At 35.4% G+C, this 19,149-nt stretch overlaps 1 protein-coding gene and 1 long non-coding RNA gene across 3 annotated transcripts; one reads left to right on the top strand and one right to left on the bottom strand.

Moving 5' to 3' along the window:
• Positions 1–1,581: 1,581 nt before the first annotated feature.
• Positions 1,582–2,543, bottom strand: LOC132710361 (uncharacterized). The gene is made up of 2 exons (XR_009621074.2): positions 2,485–2,543; positions 1,582–2,300 (listed from the first exon to the last, which is right to left on the bottom strand). It is a non-coding gene; the product is annotated as an uncharacterized LOC132710361 (long non-coding RNA).
• A 35-nt stretch (positions 2,544–2,578) lies between these two features.
• TMEM50B (transmembrane protein 50B) lies at positions 2,579–17,347 on the top strand. 2 transcript variants are annotated; one of them, XM_034435428.3, is made up of 7 exons: positions 2,579–2,684; positions 5,631–5,781; positions 8,203–8,315; positions 10,706–10,773; positions 11,455–11,547; positions 14,155–14,212; positions 15,940–17,347. In XM_034435428.3, exons 2-7 carry the CDS (start codon positions 5,683–5,685, stop codon positions 15,983–15,985), a joined length of 477 nt encoding a protein of 158 aa, XP_034291319.1. In that variant the 5' UTR covers positions 2,579–2,684; positions 5,631–5,682; the 3' UTR covers positions 15,986–17,347. The 2 variants fall into 2 exon arrangements, with proteins under 2 accessions (XP_034291319.1, XP_034291235.1); XM_034435344.3 differs by having other exon boundaries at positions 2,611–2,835.
• The last annotated feature ends 1,802 nt before the right edge of the window (positions 17,348–19,149 follow it).

Below are 19,149 nucleotides of genomic sequence, written 5' to 3'. Positions count from 1 at the left end.
GGAGAAGGAAGGTGTATTAGCTATATTTGCTGCCTTGAGTTATTTATAAAAACAACGGTATATAAACATTTCCAAGAAAACAGCAGGACCTTATGTGGGAAGTCACCATGACTCAAGACCAACTGAAGAGTACACAAATACAAATTATACATGCAGCCAAAATTATTCATGCAGCTAGGGATTAATAGAAAAATAACATCTTTTTGGAAAATGTAATGCACATAGAGCACTATGTAAGTTCTAATCACCACACTTAAAAAACCTGAACATAAACTGTTTGAACTCCTCCCCTCAGGATGCCACTATAGGGCATTGCATGCCAAAACCACTAGACAAGGGACAGTTTTTTCTTTTGTGCCATCACTGCTGAACACCTAATTCCCACAGCACTGTCTTATGTCTAAGGATATTTACCCATGTAGTAGGGTTATATTATTATCTTTCTCATTGTCTTTCCTGTTACCTTCTCCTATTGATATCTTATGATTATATTACTTTGTTGTTTGTAAGTACACAGAGAGCTTATATACCGGGACAAATTCCTTGTGTGTCCAATCACACTTGGCCGATAAAGAATATTCTATCACCACATTTTTAAAAAGGATATAGTAACAGATGGAAAGAAGAACAGAAGAGGGCAAATAAAATGATCATGGGCTGAAAGTTCTTATGAGAACAAGGTATTTGAAAGCTCTATCTTGGAAAAAAAGGCAAATAGGGAAGCAAATTATATAAAATCATGCATGGAGTAAATGAAGACTCTGTCTCCCTCTCAAACCAGGATTGGGAACCAGTGAAGCCGATTGGAAACAGATTTGAAACAAAAATGTAAAAAGTGAGTTATGAGTCTGCTGTAGTTAACAGCACCTGAGATCATCATTATTTATTGATTATATTTATATGTCACGCCTTTATATTATCCGGAACAACTCTGGTCCACTTACAAGGGCATTTAAAAACATATATAAAAATATATATTGGACATTGGATAAATTAATGGAGGACAAGGCTAACAAAACTATTGCTCCTGAATAGCTCCTGAATAGGAACTATTGCTCCTGAAAATTCAGTTTTGCCTCCCTAGTGGGGCAACTTATCTTCCTGGTAGGAAAGGAATTGTGATGGAGGGTGAATATAATTCTTCCTTCTGCTTTCAAGTACCTCAAAACCTATCTAGATTTACACTGCGAAAAATTGTTGAATCAATGCTGGCTTTGTATGAATACCATAGAAGAAGCAAGCAAAATGAGGTCTTCTAGTCCAACCTCCTGCTCAGGCAGGAAACTTTATGCCATTTCAGACAAATGGTCTTAAAATCTCTTCTTAAAACTTCCAATGTTGGCACATTCACAACTTTGGGAAGCATGTTGTTCCACTGATTAATTGTTCTGTTGGGAAATTTCTCCTTAGTTCTAGGTTGCTTCTCTCCTTGATTAGTTTCCATCCATTGCTTCTTGTCCTGCCCTCAGGTGCTTTGGAGAATAGCTTGACTCTTCTTTGTGGCAACCCCTGAGATAGTGGAACACTGCTATCATGTCACTCCTAGTCCTTTTCATTAAACTAGATATATCCAATTCCAGCAACCGTTCTTTATATTTATTTATTTCGTCAAGCATGTATTAGATAACAGATATAAGTATAAACATAATTATGAATACATGAAATGAATATAAATAAAAAGGAACATTAGGACAGGGACGGTAGGCACGCTGGTGCGCTTATGCATGCCCCTTAAAGACCTCTTAGGAATGGGGTGAGGTCAACAGACAGTCTAAGGGTAAAGTTTTGGGGGATTGGGGAAGAAACCACAGTGTCAGGTAGTGCATTCCAGGTATTAACAACTCTGTTACTGAAATCGTATTTTCTGCAATCAAGTCTGGCGCGTTTTACTAAAAGTTTGTATCTTATGTGCTCCTGTATTGTGGTTGAAGCTGAAGTATTCATTGACAGGACATTGTGGCAGATAATTTTGTGTACTACACTTAAGGTGGCGAAGTTCTAAGTTTTCTAAGCCCAGAATTCCAAGTCTGGTGGCATAAGGTATTCTGTTGTGAGCAGAGGAGTGGAGGACTCTTCTCATGAAATATCTCTGGAGTCTCTCAATTGTATTAATGTCCGATATGCAGTGTGGGTTCCAGACAGATGAGCTGTATTCAAGAATTGCTTTTAGGCTCCGGTCCGCGACCAAAACTGGATGCAGTATTCCAAGTGTGGTCTTACCATGGCATTATGAAGTGGTATCAACACTTCACGTGATCTTGATTCTATCCCTCGATGCAGCCTGGAACTGCCGACGCAGCCTAGAAATGAATAAGATCGAAACGAGCGTTATGACTTTCAAGGAGTTTCCCACTCTTGGACCCTTCCCCAACTTTGCCTATTTTCTCCTGCGCCTTAGCCGCGCGGGCGGCGAGTCAGTAACTCACTAATCTTCACCTATGCTGCAAATGTTAAGAGGCCGGCCGAACTTCGCTCTATGCTCACTTTTATTCCCGGGGAGAGGGGGGGGGGGAAATCGAGTCTCCGCCGCTGTCCAATCCTCGCGTTTCCTAGTAAGAAATCCGTCCCCCATTGTGACGAGATACGCCGGCTGTCGATTGGTTAAGGGCCCTGTCCTTCTCCCATGCCTCTTGCTGGTAGAGCCGGGTTAGCGGGGTCTCGGATGGAGAGGCGCTTTGTGCCAGGTGAGGACCTAGGTTGGGGGGAGTCGTCTTCTTCTTCCACCCGTTCGCTTTGCTCAACGGCTCGTGGGGACTCGGGCAGAGGGGTAGAGACATTCTTCCTGCTGTTTCGTCCTGCCCCTTGCTTACTTTCTTTAATCTGAGGGGAACTGAGGTAGGCTCTTTTTTTTTTAAATTAAATGGGCGCCGCCCAGTGCCCCTTCTTTTTCTGGGGGTCATGAGATTCACAGGCGGGCAGAATGAAGAACCTCGCTCGCTTTCCTGGACTCGCGACAAGCTTTTTAAACCAAAAGGGGAAAAAAATAATAATATATCGCCTCAACTGGGAGATGGTGGGGAGACCCGTGGAGCCTAACGCTCACTTGTGCGACGACGGTGTCAAAAACAAACAAACTGCAAAGGAAAGAGAAACCTTTAATGCTGCCCCTTTTCTCTCCCACCTCGCTCGTTTAGCCTTCAAGCGCCCCTTTTACTTCCCTTCCTCACGCGAGGTTATTCGTGTCTGTGTGGATGCGCCACCGTTGACCTTGATCGTTTTTACATCTCTTTCCGTGCTTCCTTTTTCTTCGTCCTTTTTTTTTTTTTTAAAGATTAAAACCCTATACAGGAATAGCTGGCTAAACAGTCTCCACCTACGGTACTTCTATGTAATGTTCGGTTTAATTATATGGAAATAGTCGAGTATCTTTTAATTTGAAACTGGTTCTACTTGTGTAACTACGCTCTTGCTAGATGAATAAAATGATGTTTAAGATCTTTTGGAGAACAACAATCTTGAGAATGAGACCTTATTATCTTGTGCCAGCCTGTATTAAAATTGTAGTTTTAAAAAAATGGATATATTCTCTCGGCAGTTACAATAATAAATTATGAACGAGAGTATAATGAATTGGCTTGAAATGTTTCTTTTAGAGTTCAGTGTGTTTTAATTCTCAGGTAAATTTTCATACAATTATAACAAGTTCTTGATTTGACTATATTAATATCTAATCTTCAGTAGCTTTGCACTTCATAATCTAATTCTGAATAATAGACAATGTGCGAGCTTCTTCCAAATGAAACTATGACAAATGCTTAATGCATTAGAGCAGAGAGGAGCAAGTGCTGACTGTACTATCCTAGGTTTGTACATTAACTTGTGTAGTCTATAGAATTTGTTCAATCTTGAATTGGACATAATAGTTGGATGTTATAACTAATCCAGCAATTTCAAAAGTGTTAGAACCCAAAGGCCATACTCTGATCATTGACTGCACTGTGTTAGGCTTATTGGAGTTCAAAATATCTGAAAGAGAATTGATGGATTGCTTCCCCCTAGTTTTGCTAAGAATTGTTCAGGAATTGCATAAATTGTTCTTTCATCTTCATTTAGAATGATTAGTATATTGTTTCAGTCACAGACTGAATATTTTTGGGGAGTAGCAAGTACAGCACAAAATTGGTTACAAAAGTTAGATGTACTTAATAGGTATTTTTGTGTAAAGAGAAAGCCTCAAAGGATATACATTTTTATCTCCATCAAAAGAGGAAGTACCTCTTTCTAGTCTCAAGCCTGTTGCCCCAAAACAGGGGATATTTTTTATTTAAAAGTTTATTTAAAATTTCCTTGAAATATCTGGAAATTTAAGAATGAAAAAAAAAGAACTGCCTGAAAATCTCTAAAATAAATTAGGGCCTTAAAACCCAAATGTGTACGTATAAAAGGTGTATGTATGCATTGACAAGCGGTGCGGGGGACACAACATTTTCTCTGTTCCTTCTTGTATTTTGTAACGATAAAAAAATCCTTATCGCTGAATAGGGAACATGGGTTACTAATTTATCACTTCCTGGTTCTGTGTATTGTGCTAAAAGAGAATATAGTATACTATAGATAACTTTATGCTTATTATAATTACTGTATTCATAGATAGTTTCTGAGTAAAAATTTTTCTTAGAACTATTACCTGTCAATGCTAATTCATGACTATTAAAATAACATGTTAATTCATTGTTTCTTAAATGTTGATTTACTGTATTTATCCAGTTACCTGGAGTTTACAGACCATATAAAAGCTGATCACATTTTAGCCTAATATATTATGTAAACCTAGACATAGCCTCTAAAATAAGAATTATTCTGTATAAATACATATCTAGATGAGTCTTTATTTTTGTGTCTGTGTATCTTTTGTAAAAATACACATTACTATTTTTCTATTTTAATGCTGAAGGATTGAGAGAAATAATTGAGTATAAATGCACAAGTATAGGAATGTAGAAATGGAATACAAGTGTCAAATCCAGAGTATTAAACTTAGTTATAATTGAAATCAATGCAGCTTTCATTCAGCTGTAATAGTCAAACATGAATAGGCTTATTAATATTTCTCTATTTGTTCATACAGAAAATGTGGGTTGTTCATACAGGGAATGTGGCTTTTTAATGTACTGTTCATGCTGATAATTCTAGAAGTGTTCTTTCTTATTTGATGGAATAATATTCAGTGCAATTCATCACTTTCCTTTTCTTCATAGTTTTAAGGGGCTTTGATAGTGGAGTGTCAGCCTCCAAGGTACTTCATTCTATAAAGGCCTAAATGTTGATCTTGATATTTTAATTCCCTCCTGTACTATAGGTAGGCTACCCTCCTCAAAAGACTGTAATTGAGCATTTTGTTTGGTTTCTGATCATTTAACTAAGTTATGAACCAGAAAGTTCTTATTTAAATATCTCTAAGTTTGCTCAAAGGCTTTGGGTAGGCCACTATTAATGTTCCCCTCCAAAACTCAATATTGCAAAATACTGAGAAATGCACAATAAACATTCTTAAGTATATTGGGATCTAATATTACAAAACTAAAGTATAATTGAGTTCCGTCAACAACCATTTTATCTGATCTAGGCTATTTACATGAAAATAACCGCACTTATTTTCAGTTTGATGTTTTTTCTAATATTTTGTTTAGGGGTGGGAACTTACAAAAATCAAGAGTAAAGAAGCCCAACTGAATTTGAAAAATGGCAGGCTTCCTAGACAATTTCCGTTGGCCTGAATGTGAATGTATAGATTGGGGTGAAAGAAGAAATACAGTTGCTTCTGTGGTGGCTGGGATTTTGGTAAGTCATATGACATTATTTATGGCTGATTTTAAGTCTTAGTAATATCATGACCTATATCTAAATTCTGTAAGAGTTTGTCACATCCAATTAATTTGAAATAATTTTAATCAGTTGTGTAGCATGACATGTCATTGACACTGTAGAATACATAAATATAAGATTATATTTGATTAGTAAGAGTTACATATATTTGTGGGGTTTTCTTGTTTTCTTTTTCCATATAAAAGAAAAAGGAAAAAAAACTTGGATTAATTTTTTTTTGTTTTCAGATTACTAAAGAGACCTCCATAATTTTATATCTATAACATTTTACAAAAAAAAATATGGATGGATTCTCAGTTCTAATAATGAAGTGAGTTGACCTCTTGCTAATGATGATGCCTTAGATCTTCACCAATATGAGAATTCATGAATTATTGTGTTAATGGTACAATATCCATTGGCAAGGAATTGGAAGGAGAAGTGGTAACTAGCTACTGGTTCTCTATGAGCTTGTAGACCTGCAAATGGGTAAACATGTTGATGCAAAAAATATTTTGATATCCAAAATGTATTTGAAAGTAGTCATATTAAGTAGGCGGAATCAGTCTCAATCATCTGTAAATCAGAGATTAAGAGCTGGGAAGACTGTGGAAGTGACTTACATTCTATTTCTTGTATTTTAAGAATGATTTCTTGTAGTTGTGTAGGTTAACATAAAGAAAAACTAGAAAAGTATATTATTTTACTTATTATTTCCCACTTCTCAGTAAAATCTCTCAATTTATATTTGTATGTATTACATTGGAACTTATCTTGGACATCATTTGGTCTCTTACACTGCAATTCTCCACATATTTCCACAAAAAAATTGCTTATTAGGGATAGATAGATAGGGATAGATAACAGTGTTCTGAAGTCTGTTCTTGTAAAGTTTCTGGAATAAAAATACTTACAATGGATCATAAGCACTTTTTAAGTATCTTGAGCTTTGAACAAACCCCAACTAACACAGTCATATCTATTTGAAAAGTAATCACAGTATATTTATTTATTGGCCAGGAAAAGATGCTTTGTGTTAAAAAAAATGCCTTGAAAGTGGAATGGATTGCAAAATTGGAAATGTTTGTTTTCTTGTGCAAACTAGAAAAACCTCTTTCCCACAGTACAGCAGAGTACTGAAAGTTCACATGCTTTATGGGTAAATATATTTTTATTGATGGCTATTTGACATTATTCCAGACAGACTTTATACTGTAAATGTTCCACTATTAATAACCATTTTTCCAGTGATTCCCCCCTTTCCCCTGATTCATTCAATCACTGAAGTGGAGAACTTACCATATTACAGTAAATGATTTAAGAATGTAAATTTTCAAATTACAAAAGGCTACTCTGATGTGTCCTTTGATGTGATTGTTGATAATATTAACAAATAGTAGAATTTAATACATATATGTGATAATTTTGGGTAAAAGACTATTATATAGTGAGGCGTCCATGATGCTCTCTGAACTTGTTTTCTTGCAGATGTATCATTACCCAAACTGATGATGTTACCTAGTTTGGATAATGAAATGTTTACAAGAAAACAACCAAGCTCAAAGAGCACCAAGGGCTCCTCATTTCAACCCTGAATTACAAATATTCTCTTTTATTGATTATAATATATGTACTATTTTTGTTTCTATTCTGCATTTCTTTGTGTATTTTGCAGAAATGCAATCTAAAAGTTAAGTTGCTTAGAAAGAATAACAATTCATGTGGAAAGTGTGGGTTAAGAGATCCTTCTCTCCAAGTCATGGAGTCTTTACAGTGGTTTTTGTAATGAAATCTAATAGTGTAAATTACAAATAGTTTGTTCACATTACTACAGGTAGTCCTCAACTTACAACAGTTTATTTAGTTGTTCAAAATTACAACGGCACTGAAAAAGTGACTTATGGCTATTTTTCACACTTAACAACCGTTGCACCATTCCCATGGTCATATGATCAAAATTTGGATGCTTGGCAACAGACTCATATTTATGACTGTTGCAGTGTCCCTGGGGCATGTGATCACCTTTTGCTACCTTCTTAAAGCAAAGTCAATGGGGAAGCCACATTCACTCAAAAACTCTGTTACTAACTTAATAAAGACAGTGATTCACTTAACAGCTGTGGCAAGAAAAGTCGTAAAATGGGGCAAATTTCACTTTACAAATGTTTCACTTAACAACAGAAAGTTTGGGCCCAATTGTCTGAATATCATTGGAAAGGAATAACTTGTAACTATTTTGTTTAGAAGCTTAGTTTCACTTATAGATTGAATGATTGGGGCTTATACTTTATATGATTATGATGCTTAAAAAGGTGTGATGATATTGGAAATAAATAGATATACGTATCACCTTTTTAAACTAGTTTTGGAATTAATTGATCAATCATATTTTTACAGTTTTTTACAGGCTGGTGGATAATGATAGATGCTGCAGTTGCTTACCCTGAGCCAGAAGAAATGAATCACGCATTTCACACTTGTGGTGTATTTTCCACCCTAGCTTTTTTCATGTAAGTCAATATAAAATCATGGCAGGGGACAGCACTTTGTTTATATCAGCTGATGTTGAAAAACTAAGCAGGATTTCAATAGTTAGGGTTAGGCTGGATGCGACACCACTAAGAAATCCCAAGGTTATTGACCAGATTAAAAATACTAAAGAATTGCTGTAGCAATTTCATTTTCAAATCTTGTCCAGAATACAATGTACATGTATCCTTACAGTCACTAAGAGTCATGTTTGCATCAAGTAAGATGTATGTATGTATGAATGTATGTATTCTCTCTGTTTCAATTATTTTTTGAATAATTGTTGGCTATTACAAAAACCAAAATACATTTTAAGAGAATTTTTTTAAATTTCCCATTTATTTATTTTGGTTCATGTCTTAAAATCTATTGGTAGTCCTCTACTTATGATTAGTTGCCTAGTGATAGTTAAAAGTTACGATGGACCTCAAAAGGTACTTACAACCTGGTTCTGAAGTTCCAACAGCTGCTCTTCTTGTCATGGGACCAGATTTTGAGTGCATAGCAACTGCCCGTGTTTAAGACCATTTGCAGCATACCACAGTCATATAACTGTGATTTATGTTTTTGCTGAAAACCAGAATGTATTTGTAGGGATTCAAGGCTGAATTTACTTCTGGTTTTTCCAAAAATGCCCCATAGCAAGCAATGGATTTGCTTAATGACCACAGATTCACTTACTGACCATGGTGATTCACTTATCAACTATCTCAAAAAAGGTTTAAAATCGGGTTGGACATGTGATGGCTGTTTTACGACTATCACGACTTATAACCATAATGGGCGGGTTCCATTACAGTTGTAAGTTGAGGACTACCTGCATACATAAAGATTCATTTTTAAAAACAAATCGTTTAAAAACAAAGCTTTTTGTTTGCACTAAAGATTTCCATACCAACTTCAAACCACCATTCCTAATCTATGGATTTTTGTTGGTGTTCCACCTTTATATTTTTACAAATATATTAGGGTGGTGACATATCCAACATACCTCCTATTTTCCCCACAACAACAACTCTTGTTAGCTGAGATGGGCTGAGAGAGAATGACTGGCCCATGATCACCCAGCTGGCTTTCATGGCTAAGGCAGGAGTAGAACTCATTATCTCGGGCTTTTTAGGTGGAACACAAACAAAGCCTTAAACACTACACTAAACTTTTCCCATTTCAATATGTCTTGATATTAGCAGTTGTTAACATTGATTACAACTACTACTTTCAAGGCATTACTGTTCATTATGCTGGTCTGCTGCCACATGTTAGGTGCAAAAGACCAGGTCTATACATGAAGATTCAATTAAGCTGATTTATTGCTAAAAGTCTATGGACAGGAACCTCAACAGTCAAGATCTGGTTAGGGTTACTGTAGATAATGTAGGCTGGTGACCCCCAGGGGGAGGGCCTTCTCAGTGGGGGCTCCCACCCTCTGGAATCAGTTGCCCCCGGAGATAAGGAGAATCCATGACCTCAGTGCCTTCCGTCGTTCCCTTAAAACCCATCTTTTTCAGCAAGCCGGGTTGGCTTAAGAAGAAATTTTAAATTCTTTTAATCAGTCTGTGATTTTTTAACTTTCGGGCCAAAATTTATATATATTTTTAAATGTTTTTTAATATTTGTATTCTATGTTTTTTATCTTGGCTGTACACCGCCCTGAGTCCTCAGGGAGAAGGGCGGTATATAAATTGGAAATTAAATTAAATTAAAATAAGGGTAAATGGCACTCAAGGGGGGTTGGATGTATTTTGCTTGTGACTATGTAGGCATTCAAGGCTGATCTGCCCCCAGATTCACTCTGATGCCAGATTCTGCCATTCTCCTAAACCAGCGGTCCCTAATCTTTGTGGCTTGGTGGCCCGGTTTAGGGGGGAGAGGGGAACTGGGCCATGTGAGCAGCATGCCCACGTGCCCACATGTGCACTCGACTCGTGCGAGTGGTGGGCCAGTGTGCATGCGGGAACTTGCACTGGCCCACCACTCACACAAGTCAAGCTGCGCACACATGCGTTCATGCTGGCCCACCACTCACATGGCCCCTTTGCAAATAGGTCATGGCCTTGGGCCACGGCCCAAAAGTTGGAGGCCCCTGTCCTAAACCACATCAGAAATAACGGTGCTTAGGCTTAGTCAAGTATCAGACAGATACCAATAATTACAGAAAGCTGAACCAGAAAATACATTAAAATAACTATTCCTGTTTTAAACATTGGTTATTGAGCTGTAATATTTTGGATTTCATATCTTTTCTGCACTAACTCCTTTAGATTCAAAGGAAAATAAGCTAAAATGAATTACAAAATGGGGAAACGTAATCAAATGGATTTTATTTCTGCTTTTTTTCTATTTTTAAGATTTGTTTGTGAATATGTTGCAGGATAAATGCTGTATCAAATGCTCAAGTAAGAGGTGACAGTTATGGTGATGGATGTTTAGGAAGAACAGGTGAGTGCACTCTTGTTTACAAGAATCCTGATCTAAAATGTTGTTATTCAGAAAAGACACACCGTGTCAAAACTTTCTATCCTTATTTTGTACCACAAGGCAAGAAGTGATAGTCACACATGTGTTTCTTCCTGCTTTTGAGGTAAAACGCTGGTAATGTTGCTTTGTAAAAGTAGCATTATTTCTTTAAAAAGTGTTAAATGTTCAGGCTGAACAAAGGAAGGGGTAAAAATATCTTTTTTCAGGAATACATCTTTTTTCAGGGAAAATTTCAGGAAAGGTTCTTGCTTTATCATAATTTTATTAATGAACATTGGGCAGTGTGTGTTTAAAGTCTGATTCCATTGTATCTTTGCAGGAATTATTTGAACAATGCTTCCAAAGTTATCTAATAAACTTCATTGTGAAAGTTGGGGGGGGGGTTTACCAAAATAGATCTCTTTAAATTGACCCATACTGACATTGCTCAATATTACTTAATCATTTATCTCAAATGTTTTAAGATAAAATTTATCTGATTAATCTTGTACTGTATTGCACCTTAATTTCTTTCACTTTATCAGAGCTATTGATCTGGCATTTGAAAATAGTATAATTTTTGCTAATGTGTCCTTTTTAATCACTGAAATCTTTAACACACAAAAGTAAAGTTTGATCCAAGGAATGTAAATCTTGTTTTAGGTGCTCGTGTCTGGCTCTTCATTGGCTTCATGTTGATGTTTGGCTCACTTATTGCTTCTATATGGATCCTTTTTGGAGCATATGTTACCCAAAGTAAGAAACCTTTCTTCCTATTTTTTAATAAGGGGAAGAAAAACACAGTAAGTTTTTAAATCATTAAATAACTAGTATTTTAAATCAGTCAAATGCATATTAATTATGTATTTTGAAAATATTTAACATAGAACACAAATATTTAGTCTGCTTTACTGTTAAAAATGTTCAATATAGAATATAGGACAGGACAGGACACAAAAGTACAATATAAAAATACAAGGAGATGGATGGTTAGAATATAGCTTAAAGTAATTTCAGAATATTTGAGTAAATTCCCCAATTCGTGTAATATGTATTACTGTTCTATAGTTGAAAAATTGGAAATAAACGGTTTGATTTGAACTGGGAAAGTAGAGTTTTGTTTAGTGAATGCTTTCCTGAAGATGCTTAGTGCAGAATTTTAAAATGCAGGAAAGGTTCTCTTAATCATTCTGAAAAGGACTGTGTAAGAATAAAAGTACTTCAGTTTATTTATTCATCATGTTTATATAGCTGCCTATCTCATCATGAATGTGATGCTGAGCAAGTTTCATAGCAATGACTCAAACAAAATTCTATACAGGTAGTCCTCAACTTACAATCACAATTGAGCCCAACATTTCTGTTGCTAAGTGAGACAATTGTTAAGTGAACTTTGCTCCATTTTACAACCTTTCTTGCCACAGTTGTTAAGTGAATCACTGCAGTTGTTAAGTTAGTGGCAAGGTTATTAACTGAATCTGGCTTCCCTACTACATGACCCCAGGACACTGCAACCATCATAAATGTGAGTCAGTTGCCAAGCAGCTAAATTTTGATCACGTGACTACAGGGATTCTACAACAGTCATAAGTGTGAAAAATGGTCATGTCACTTTTTCAGTGTCATTGTAACCTCAAACAGTCACTAAATGAACTGTAAGTCAAGGACTGCCTTACTGAGTATTTGTCAAGAGTCGATTTAATATCAAGGTTCCAAGTAATATATCCATAGCAAAAAGAACTCCGAGACAGGTAGATTCTTTAAAGAACAGTTTTATCGGACATATCATATTGGCATGGACTGGTGAAAACCAACTCTAATGGTTCCCAAGGTTTTCACCTAATTAAAAGTTAAAGTTTCCCCCCTTTTCAATCAGTCAAACTATCAGTCACATGGTCCAATCAATGTGTTGTCTGGTTGCTTCATTCCTCCTGTCTTCAGCCACCTGTAGGAATGTCCTTGGTTTCCAGAGGAAACTATTTTGTTTTGGCTACAAACCCCCACCCCCCAACCCAGCTATCTCTCTTCCCCCCTCCCTAACCCTCATCTCAATTGTGGCAACACTGAAGCCTCAAAGATGGCTTTAGTCAGGCCAACTTCAGAGTTGATAATATTGGAGAAAGCAAAGGCATTTCTGCTGCTCTCACCTTAAATGAGGTTTGACAGAGCCAGTTGGTGTAATGCTTAAAAGTGCTGACTTAGAACCCAGGAGATTAAGTTCTAGTCCCACCTTAGGTGTGAAAGCTGGCTAACTTTGGGCCAGTCACATACTCTTAAATATTTTTGATGGCAGTGTGGTGGTTATGAGAAAAATAGGAGGAAGGAGTATAACATATGTTCACTGCCATGAGTTAGTTATAAGATAATAAATGTGGGATAAAAATCTAATAAAAAATTATTATATTTACCTCACAAGGGTAAATAGTAGCACTGTCTAGCATTGGAATTGCACTGCGCATGTCAAATGCAGCCATAGTATCTTGAGAAAAGATGCAGACGGATGCTTTGCTTAAGACCTCCATGTACTCCAAACCACCTTTTTTGTTTTGAATCTAAACTCCATTAGACAACCTTCTAAATATACTATCTTCTGCGAATGCTTTGAAGTTAAATTAAGCTTTTGCTTAATTAATTTAGTGCTTTTATCATGAACATATCAGTTTACCAAGTAGAAATTGTCTTTCTTATAAGATCTCATTTCTTTTCCTATATAGCAAGAATAAATTTCAATTCTGTTTTCACAAACATACTCACAAACTACTGTAGCTAATGTTATTTTTTCCTATTGTGCTGATTGAACCCAGTCTGATTAGTTCACAGTTCAACATATTATGTGAATCCAGAAAATTAGATTAAGTAAATTGTGATTTATACTAATAATACAGAAGCATGTTGTATAAATACAATGTATAAGAGGATAGACTATTATTTCAGCAGGCTGTAATTTGTGCCGACTCTTAAATTACTTTTAGCTTTAAAGTTTACAGAGAATTCTTAGTTTTAAAGGAGACAAAGCTAAGCTCAGAAACCTGGAAAAGAGCATTGTTTCACATAACCTAATGATTATAGACAGATCATATAATTGGATTTTTAAATAAACTGAGTAATCTTTTGAAATTCAGAGATATAGGTATGGATTAAAAAGTGTCTCCTTGCCCTAGCTGCAGTTCAACTTCAAATTGAGTAGCAATTCAGAATTTTTAAGATGCTGTGTTGGTTAGTGTAAAGGGCTCCATTCCCAGGGTAGACTCAGCTTGTATAGTCTTTTGAATTAAATCTTTACATTTTATAGTGGAATGTAGTAATTTTTATTTTCTTCCTTATATCAAAATAAAAAATACATTTTGTTATTTGTATTTTTAGATATTACTGTATACCCGGGATTAGCTGTGTTTTTTCAAAATGCTTTGATATTTTTTAGGTAAGTACCGATGCTTAAAGAGTTGAATGAGTAAGTTAAAGTTAATATTTTAAATTGTTAATTCAGACAGCAGATTCTCAGAAGTTAAGTAAATATTAAAGCTAATAATAAAACAGGAAATTTCTAAGCAAATAATTAAAAAGGGGCATACACTAGGCTACTCCATTGTGGTATTTGCAAGGCATCAGATTTCCTGCTACTATCATTTGATAGGTTAGGTATTAAATCCATTTCTGATTTCAATACTGCCATTTAGATTTTCAAAAACAAAATTATCGCTGCATAGGAGAATACCTTTCCTTGTCTCTTCTATGTCTGATCAAACATCTGGAGAACTCTTTTATTCAGACATACAGAACAAAGGCTGCCTTGATCAAAGGAAGTATCTATCAGTTCTGTGATAAAGCCTCCTTCAACTTATGTCCTTGAACATCTGAAAACCCATGCCTTGCGCAAATGTCTTTTAGGCCCCAGTTTTTAATATCAAGTAGTTCTCAAGATGAAACCAGAAGGAACAGTACATGTTTTCTTTTCCTTTGTCTTCAGGATTTATTCCACTAGCCTTTGCTCATTAAGGGAGGCTATACAGAAAATGCTATACCTTATCAAACTTGTGACTAGTACTATTAGTATCACAGTTAAAGATTTGCATAGCCTTGTTTGTATATGCAGGTACATATAGAGACTAATCACAAGGTTATTACTGTTTTAAAAAATTTCATTCATTACACGCCCTTCCTCTCAAGGAAAAAATTAAACAATACCTTTGATGGGTGCTTTGAAAAGCCCTCTGCTCTGAAATGCCTGCCAATAACAAGGCCACACCAGTTCAACACAATTGAGGTCAGAAGTAAAGATGATTAGGCACAATTTCACCAATAAATCTGAGAGGTCAAATATTATTTACCCTTTTCTCCCCTTGAACTGTTTTCATTCAAGCAGTTCTTCATTAAAACATACAACTGAAATCTATATACATTTTAAGAATAGCCCTTTGGGATTGTTGACTTTATCTTCCTTTTCTTTTCCACATTGTTTGGATTTTAAGTGATAGAAGCAGTATGTTTACAGTGTTTAATATATTTAGCAACTTTAAAAGCTGTGATGAAGTTTCTTACTGAACTTCTTTCTTTTAAAGCAGTAGTTAGATTAACAGGCAATGTGGCTACATATCCTTCACTTCAGTGTGCCTTCACAGTTTATTTTGTTGAATTCCTTTGAATATTAAAGAGTGCATTAACTTATCTAGCGCTGATCTCTTTTTTTTTCTGGAAATGATAATGCATTCCATTAGAGAACAGGTGTCAAACTTGCCGCGTCATGTTGCTGTCATGCGATGTATTATGATGTTTTTTCTCTTCGTGGAGCTGGGGTGGGCATGGCCTGCGCATGATGCATCCGCCAGTTTGACACCCCTGCATTAGGGGGAAAAATAAATGCTGACAATTTAATTCAGTTAATAAGGCTTTGTTGGTATGCTACTTTAACTTCCACCGTTTAAAAAGTGTTGTTTGAAAATATCATATTGCCAAAGCACTGGATAGTGGATTATATTGGAATTAAATCCATTGTCATATGTTTTTGTTTATGACAAGCTTATTGTCATATGTTTTTGCTTTTTAAACTAGTGATGAACCAATTAATTGAAATATATGCTAATTTTTACTGTGTCTTTTTACTGAAGAACAAAATGTTTGACTTCTAGATCTAAATTTCTGTTTTTGTAGTACTCTTATCTACAAATTTGGAAGAACAGAAGAATTGTGGGTGTAAGAATCATCCTGCATAGCAACTCTTTATGTAAATAATATAATTTACATTTTGTTTTTATTTTGCCAAGCTCATTGAATTACATATATTGTATGTTTATTTTTTTTAAAAAGTGAACTGATTTTAGGATTTTATTCCAAATTTTTAGTAAAAAAATTTGTTCATACGTATATATTATGGTTATCTGTAATCTATGACCCTAACCCTTTATTGCAGTTGGCATTGTTTTGTTCTGATGACACTTAGGGAATATTATAAATATATAGGTTTTTCCAAGAACACCTACTGCTCTTAAGCACAAATAAGCCTAGTACCTTTTCAGATGGCATCAGCCAAGAGGCAAAGATTTAGTGATGGAAAAGTGAGAGACTGAAATTTATCATGAATAGTATCTGCAAGATTCCATCATTATATGGTAATACATGACTACACCTCTTTAAGCTTCAATTTTAAAAAATGATTGTGTAAACGAACACCATATTCCAAAATGTTGCTTTATATAACACTAATTTCACAAGTTTGTGAATAGCCTATGCTACTGCAAATGCACTAAGAGCTTAATTTTTTAGCACAGCATGCCTTAAAATGGGATGGTCTCTAAAAGTGCTGATAGATTTGACGTATCAAAAATCGATATGAAATTTTACAATATTTAAGCATTTTGTTAAAGATTTTTTTATATCACTTAAGATTCTGTTCATATATTATTTATACATAGAGATTGCAATTATTTTAATGCAGAATTGTTGCGTAGTTTATATGCTAATGCAATATGCAGAGTAAGGGAAGTTTTATGTTAAAAAAAATTCAGGAACTCCTATTTTATTGTTTACTTTATTAGGATATCTTCTGTGTATCTTTAGATGTGATCTAGATTCCAAATTAAAAAGATCAGCGGAGAGAGTATATATTTTTATTACAATGTATGGCAAGAGTATCATCTAAAATGTTTTCCAATAAAATTTAGATATTTAATTTATATAAATGAACATGTACGCAAAGTGGTGACATATTAATCTAGATTAACTATATACTGAAAATTATGGTAGGCAATATAATTTAAAAGTTCTGTTAAATTATGAATACTCAAGTTGCTCTACAGTCTGACTATAGGTCTGCTGAAGCAGATATTCCAGCTTTCCTACCTTGCATGCCTTTGACTTTTCCCATAGCTAGAAAATAAATCTGCCCAGGTAGTTATTTCTTAAGGACTTTCTTAGCCCTCTCAAAGGACAGACTATGAAGCAAACTTGACATGCTAAGAGTTGTCCTGTTTCTTTTTTCTTGGAGCAGACCATATTTCAAAGATTAAACTATTTTGTTCATTGTAATTACATTAAAGTCAAATAATCAGCAATATAAAAATGCTTTGTTTTATATATTAACATGATTTTATGAGACTATCCCACAGCAGTGCTTCTTTATCTTACTTGTGTATTATCAAAAGGTGTAATATAATTGCAGTAGAAATGGGGTCTCCAATACGCTGCCCATGGATTTTCTCCTTAGTGCTTCTCAGACACGCTGCCAGATAATTTTATTTGAGAGAGAAAGAAACCTAGCTATTGACTTCAGAAAAGGAAGTGAAAGAAGAAGAGAGATGATGGTAATGGTTATGACAGTGCACTCAAAAGAGGTGTACAAAATGAGAAGGCACAAAGTACCTCACCTTGAAGCAATAAAGCAGCTACATCTTTTGCATGGCTTGTGCAATTGCTTGAAAGCTATGACTGGCTGTATCCGCATGCATAGTCAAATCGCTGCTGGCAGTGTTGTCTGTGCAGATAATCCTGAATAAAGCAGTGTGCAAATCTCACAAAAAATTGCTGCATTGGGATTTAATAGAAGGGTGCTTTTGAGCTAATACTTTGTAAATCACCTATTTCAAATACCTGCACAACTGTAGCAATATACAGTAATAGCCAAAATTTGGAAACCTTTTAGGAAAAGTGTATTTTCTAAAACTAGCTAATAACACCACTTTTTTTGGAGTAATACCATAAATTATGTATCAATGAAAAGATAATTTAATCAAGAATGTAATGTAATAACTTTCATGAAGGATTTGCTATTAGAATAACACAGTATAAAGAAGAAAAGTGAAACACATAGAAGACACGAGATATACAAAAATTATCACCATAGAAAAAACAAGATATATAAAAATTATCACGTCAGTTAATAGTTGAGTAACATTTAGCATGAATTATGGCCTTACAATGTCTTCCCATGGAATGAACCAAGTCTATTAGTTCTGCAGCTGTTATAATGTGAAACCAAGATTGAATGATTGCTTCTATTAACTGGATTTTATTGCTGGGTCACTTCTGACTAACATGTTTCTTTAGTTGGCTCCATAGATTTTCAACTGAGTTAAGGTCTGGGCTATTCCCAGACCATTCCAGCAGTGGAATATGATTATCTTGAAACTCCCCCCCCCAAAAAAAAGTGTTATTAGCCATCAAACTTCAAAAATACATTTTCCCCAAAAAGTTTCTACAATTTTGGCCACGCCTATATATCATGAAGAGGTAAAGATTACATGAAAAGCTGTGTCTGGGTTTTTTTAAGTGCCACTTAAAAAATGTGGGTGTATCATGGTATTGCAAATACTGTGATACAAAGACATCTGAGGTATTGCCCAGACTTTGGTAAACAATTCCTTCTAGCATGCATTGAACAAGTAATGAGTAAAACAAGCCTCTAACCCATTAAATGAGAGCCACGGTAGCGCAGTGATTAGAATGCAGCATTGCAGGCTAATTCTACTGACTATTAGCATTTCTATTCTCACCAGCTCAAGGTTGACTTGCCTTCCATCCTTCCAAGGTGGGTAAAATGAGGACCCAGATTGCTGGGGGCAATATGCTGACTCTGTAAACCATGGGCATCAAACTAGTGACAACACATCATGTAATGTATCACTTTTCCCCCCTTCGCTAAAATGGAGGTGGGCGTGGCCAGCGTGTGACGCACCCGTCCCACAAGTTTGACACCCCTGCTGTAAACCACTTAGAGTGGGCTGTAAAAAACTATGAAGTGGTATATAAGTCTAAGTGCTAAATGCAAATATTTTCAAAAATTGTACAGCATACCAGTCTTAATTCCAGCCATAAGTCTGTTACATTCAAAAAGAGACTTTTATTTACTCATATTTTGGCACATAA

Source organism: Pantherophis guttatus, chromosome 5 (assembly GCF_059756535.1).
Source record: "Pantherophis guttatus breed Tessera chromosome 5, ASM5975653v1, whole genome shotgun sequence".
Lineage (NCBI taxonomy): Eukaryota > Metazoa > Chordata > Lepidosauria > Squamata > Colubridae > Pantherophis > Pantherophis guttatus.
The sequence above is the reverse complement of the archived record's forward strand: the minus strand, read 5'-3'. Positions and strand labels throughout refer to the sequence as shown.